At 39.2% G+C, this 5,834-nt stretch overlaps 1 protein-coding gene across 1 annotated transcript; it reads right to left on the bottom strand.

The window, feature by feature from the left end:
* Positions 1–212: 212 nt before the first annotated feature.
* Positions 213–4,223, bottom strand: LOC105440774. The gene is made up of 5 exons (XM_011671294.2): positions 3,789–4,223; positions 2,980–3,176; positions 1,877–2,086; positions 1,168–1,301; positions 213–522 (listed from the first exon to the last, which is right to left on the bottom strand). Exons 2-5 carry the CDS (start codon positions 3,089–3,091, stop codon positions 289–291), a joined length of 690 nt encoding a protein of 229 aa, XP_011669596.2. The 5' UTR covers positions 3,092–3,176; positions 3,789–4,223; the 3' UTR covers positions 213–288.
* Positions 4,224–5,834: the final 1,611 nt, after the last annotated feature.

Here is a 5,834-nt window from a genome sequence, read left to right as displayed (position 1 = left end):
CTTTCTCAGTTCTCCTGCAGGTTTAGACCGCTTAGCATATCTTCAGACTTAAGCTATTCCAGAATAGGGTATCCTGCCCCAAAAATTTCAGGAACTTCAGTATTTCTTAAACTTAGTGGCTCTGCTTCAGTGAAGTACAAAAACAGTGTACATTTATGCTAAGCTCCAGAGCAGGTCCTATTTAAATCCAACATTTTTGAAAAGCATCTTTTTTTTAAAGTGCCCCTCTTTTCATCTTAGTTTTCACTCTTCCCCAGTCCCTCTCTCCCATTTCTGCTCTTCGGATGCTCATCCATGTGTGATTACCCACAATGCCCCTTTAGCAGCGTCCGATACCCTGGAGTCCGTAGACTGACCGAGCGACTCCAGTACCCTCACACAGTCTCCTTCTTCTTGTAGCTTACGACGAAGCACTGCAGAGAAAGCCAGGGCCTTGATGGTGTTGGCAGCAGCCTCTTGAGCGTGCGTGTTCTCGCTCTTGAGCATCTCCACCAGTAGAGGGAGCCCTCCTCCTTCAAGGATCTGAAGTTATGCAAGAACGATGATAATAACCATTGGATATGAAATGTAGATTTGAGTGATTTACCCAGATAAGATTTTATCATATACGTTTTGGATGATTAATATCATCTTCTAAGAGCCAGTAAAGTGTTAACTTAAACACAGAGTTAACACCCTTCTGGCCCTATACAGATGATATCCTTTTGTGGAGAGTTAATGCCTTTATGGTTCTCAACTGACAGTGTCCTGTGCTTACATACCTGTTTACAGTACATGTACACCCATCTTTAACACAAATTGCAAGATAACAATTTAATTATATTCTAAAGGACTCCATTCCATAGGTGTACATCTTTGTTCTGTACAATTTATGATATACCGGTAGATGAATATGTAAGGTCTGAAACATAACTGTGAGTGGTTCATACATGTATGTTTGAGAAATATTCCTTTCACATGATCAGTAAAATGACTTGCTGGAACTTTTGAGCTTTTTACTTGCTGTGATCCTCCAAGCTTTATCAAGTAGTTGGCTTAACTGTTGTGAGTTGGTCAAAAGTAATTTTACATTAGAATGTTCATCTAAGAGAAAATATCTGATGAAAAAAATAAAAAAAATTCTTAATAAGAACATCAGAGATAAAAGCACTGCCCATTGTACGGTACCTTGTATTTGTTGCCATCATGTACAGCCAATCGTCCTAGGGCTAGGGCTATCTCTCTGTCACACAGTCCCCTGTACCTTTTGTCGGGACTCCTGAGGGCGTCTTTCAGAATTTTTACCAGGTATTCAGTCGTATCTGTTGGGAAATCATTATTTAATCCAATCAGATATAAAGCTGAATGTCTCTGCAGGCATTAAGTGTAATTGACTTTGCAATTTGCATATACTTTTGTAAGTTTTTTCCTTTTTCTTTTGCCTTTGATAAAGACTTACATTGTAGTTCAGCTGTATACATTGTCTATGTAATACCTATTCATGAAATACTCATTGAATCGCATAAAGAAAACATATGGTTAGACATGTAGCTACAAGAAATCAGTGTAAGTTTGATGCTTTTATTTCACCCGATTGCTAGGAAAGCAAATGAGTGCTTGAAGATGTGTAACCAGGGGACCTATGGCTTTGTTCTATCCAAGGGATGTGAAGATTACCGACTTATGAAAGGGCAAGAGTGCATCAACTAGGTTTTGAACTGAGTATGTCTCGGTTACAAGGCCACTGCTCTACCACTGAGGCATCATGCCTCTTGATCCTTACTCACATCTCAATGACCAATCTGCTGAGCTTTTGTATCTCTTGATTGGTGATTTTGAGAAAACATTTGCAATGTTTAAGTTCTTGTTCTGAAAACCTAACTAGCAGTAGACTTGCCTGTTCCCTGTTGAGCCAAGGTGGATTCCTGCCCGTCTTCCGCTATGTATGCAAGGGTAATCATGCAGATGGACTTGAGGAAAGGGTCGCCGGTCAGGTACGGCTGCATCTTTTGGGCCACGCCCTCCTCCCTGAAGAGCACCGGTTGTTGGGCGCGGTCGAGAGGTTGCAGAGGATGCTCAGAGAGATACGGACCAGATCCCGTATGTCCTGAACATGAGCAAAAGGAGAATTTTTAATAACGAACTAGAAAGTTAGGAAAGAGTTTTGGATGACTGCGCCATGATGTCTACTCCCCTAGGACGATGCTACCCAAAACTACCTTGGGACATTTACCCCAACCAGTTCCTACTAGAAAGTTAGGAAAGAGTTTTGGATGACCGCGCCCTGATATCTACCCCCCCCCCCCCTAGGACGATGCTCCCTGCAACTACCTTGGGACATTACCCCAACCTGTTCCTACTAGAAAGTTAGGAAAGAGTTTTGGATGATTGTCACCATGATAACTACCCCCTAGGACGATGCTCCCCGAAACTACCTCAGGACACTTATCCCAACCAGTCACCCCAGCGGACAATGACCCTCAAACATCTATCCCTCTAGGGGTGCGTTCAAGTGACACTTTTCCATCCTAGAAACATGGTTTTCAAAGAAGTTTAGTTTAAAACACACTTCGTTCAAACGATTTTCGTCGCTCGTAAAAATAAACGGGTTTCTAAATGCAAACATGCAAAACGCTGAAAAAGATGCGTTTTGTAACATGATTCTGCAGAATCACGGTCTCTAAAAATCTCAATTGTGATTCTATGACTTCATTGTCGTGGCCTGCTCTGGTTTTGCCGGCAGTCGACCATAAACAAATTCAGAAAGCGTGGGTCGAGGTTGACCTATACTTCCTTGGTCAAACTGCACAGTGTAGTGAGCAGTGGCTGGGCTTGAATTGAGCGAGAATCAGTGTTGATGAAAAATCACTTGAACGCTCTCCCGCAGTAACCGTGTTTTATAACTGCATTTTGATTTGTGATTCATGTTTGTGATTCTAGCTTCAAAAAATCGCTTGAATGCACCCTAAGACAATTCAAACAAAGCTCAAATCCACTTACCTTCAGATGCATCTTCTCTGCGTATTTGACGATGTTGTGTGCGCATAGCTTCACCATACCCTGTAGTCCCAGCTGTACAGACAGTGGTAGGCTGGCCTCGCTGAGGTTGCATAGGCAGTTGTAGATAATGAAGGCCGTCTCCCAGGCGCTGATGAGTCCATCCTCCTCAAACCTCTTGAGGATGGAGACCAGGAGCTCTGGATGCAGAGGAAGAGGGTTAGATGAGAATAAGGAGGGGGGGGGGGAGAAAGAAAGAGAGGAAGGGGAGGAGTGAAAAAGAGTGCACAAGAGAGATAGAAAGATTGGAGAGAGAAGTAAAGAGCATAATACAGTATTAGAGGAGAGACAGTAGAGACAAGAGAGAGACAAGAAGGAGACAGAGACAGGAGAGAGACAAGAGGGAGGGAGGGAAGAGAGAGAGAGAGAGAGAGAGAGAGAGAATATCTAGGCTTATCTTTCTTTGTGGGTAGCAGTGAATATTATGTTCTGGTAGTTGGCAATTGTGTGCTTTACGAAAATTAAACTGTGTCACAGTTTTTCAGGCTATTAAACTTGTTGGTCACAAATATCATTGGCAATTGTTTCTGGATCAAGGAATTTTTTCTGATAGTTTGTACAGAGGGCTTGATGAAACATTCCTTTCTTTGGCTATAGAGTTAGACAGTAAATATTTGATCACCATACTTGCTCCAGGCCTTTGGATATGTCAGAATAAAATTAGAGTCCCTGAGTATAAAATCAAGCGAAAGAATTGTTTCATAAAGGGCAATTCTAATTATGACGAAGGTAGATGAATATTCTCTTCTTACCTGGTCCACCGCAATCGCAGAAAACCTGCGTAAATCCCTCCTTGTCCTGACACTTCCAGAATGCTGCATCTATCTTTTCGCAGAGCAGAGCAGTCTTTGATGTCGCCCAAGAGGTCTCCTTCTTCAGCTCCTCCAGAAGGTTCTTCATCGTATCGATTTGAGTTGATGCCATCTTGCTTTTCGAGTTTGGGAATGATCCTTGCTTAAAATGACAGGCCTTTTATATTCAATTTGTGCATACTGTATATAAACTGTTGATAGGCTTTGTGTTTATGACATCACATGACATAACAATCCTGGCACGTCCTGTACACCACGTACTACATAATCGAGTGATTACAATCTTTTTCCTGATCCTGTATCGTTGAACTACAAAGGAACTGTCAAGTTACACTGTAGATCCGCATTAGAGAGTATAGCGGAATTCAGAGATCAAAGACAGGAAGAGTTATGGCACTGGTTTTTTTAACTATGACCAAATACCTAAATGGCCCTTTGAGAGCCTGAAACTTTCCAAAGATAAAGAACTAGAAATCAGCAACAACTTTTTCTAGTAGCATGGACCTAGGTTAACCTCCCATAGCTTAACGAAAAATTTTGATCGTTGCTTTATGCGCATGAGGTATCCCTGAACAGCTAATTGTTTACGGAATTTTGTAACAAAATTGACATACCATTTTGGTTGGAGCTGAAAAAAATATATAGCCACAAACAATATGTTCTTTTTCTATTGATAATTAATGAGCATGAGTGGATCTTAAAGAAACTTAACAGTAATCTGAATCAACTCCCCTATTTTAATGGAAAAGTGCAATTGAAAATGGCGTTTCGGACGTTACATCTTCCGTAAACAATGTAGACCCTCATTTAACCCACTAGAACAACAAATTAATGAGATTGTATATGGTTTGAGTGAGTTTATTAGTTGCTCCAATTGATTATATTAAAAGAAAATATAATCTAATTATAGTAGCGCTTATATTAGAAATATACTCAAAATTTGAAAAAGTCGTCTCATTTTCCGTAAACAGTTTTGTAACGTCCGAAACAATTTTCAAGTTGAAGTAGCAGAAAATATATGAACAGCAGGATATATCTATCATAACATTTTGTTAACATCTCATGGCAGCTACCCACCAAAACAAAGAAATTTGCAATACATTACTACAATACTATTTCATAGTTAAAACCAATTTTCCGTTAACAGTTGTAACGTCCGAAACAAATGTAACGTCCGAAACAAAAAATACCAATAAAATGATGATAATCATATTTTAAGGTATCTAGAGTGAATAAATCATTATGAAATAAATTATTATAAGTCTTAACACAAGTCAAAACACAAATCAGGTCTTTCAAATCCATTAATTTTTTTGTAATAACAAGAATGGTGTTTCGGACGTTACACAATTTTATTGTTAACACAAAGTCGACAAATTTCACCTAATTTTCGATCATATCTGCAAGTTACCATTTCACAATGGACACTCCTGTTAAAAACACTATTTTGATGATTTTATTCAGATTTAAATATACAAATGTGTAGAAATATGGTGCCAAAAATCAAATAATCCGTAAATTATCTAACTTTTCTGCAAAATTGACTTATAAAACATAAAATATTGAAGCCACACTTTGTGATGCAAGGCATGGCTGGCTGCTTCAGTATATCCTTAATTGTAATTTATCAGAAAAAATCTCAACAAAAGTGACTCATAACAAATATTCAGACACTTTAACAGCACTTTCTGGTATGCTGTTAGCACGTTTCGGACGTTACATTAAACTGTTAACAGACATTTTCATACTTGAACTAGTTCAAATGAGGGGCAATGATAGAAGTGAGAATAGCAAATTTCATTTGTTCAACCTCTCCTTTTGCTATAAACATTGGTGTGTGTTTGCAAATCATGAGGTTTTCATTTTTATAGAGGTTGTTCCAAATGATGTCATATAACCAAAGATTGTATGGTCAATTTACACTATCTGGTAGGTTACAAAAATCAAAATCACCCACTTAAGCAATACCCAGTGTGCATGGTCATG

The sequence above is a fragment of the Strongylocentrotus purpuratus genome, unplaced genomic scaffold (assembly GCF_000002235.5).
Source record: "Strongylocentrotus purpuratus isolate Spur 01 unplaced genomic scaffold, Spur_5.0 spur5_scaffold_14, whole genome shotgun sequence".
Classification (NCBI taxonomy): domain Eukaryota; kingdom Metazoa; phylum Echinodermata; class Echinoidea; order Camarodonta; family Strongylocentrotidae; genus Strongylocentrotus; species Strongylocentrotus purpuratus.
This window is presented reverse-complemented; position numbering and strand designations above follow the sequence as displayed.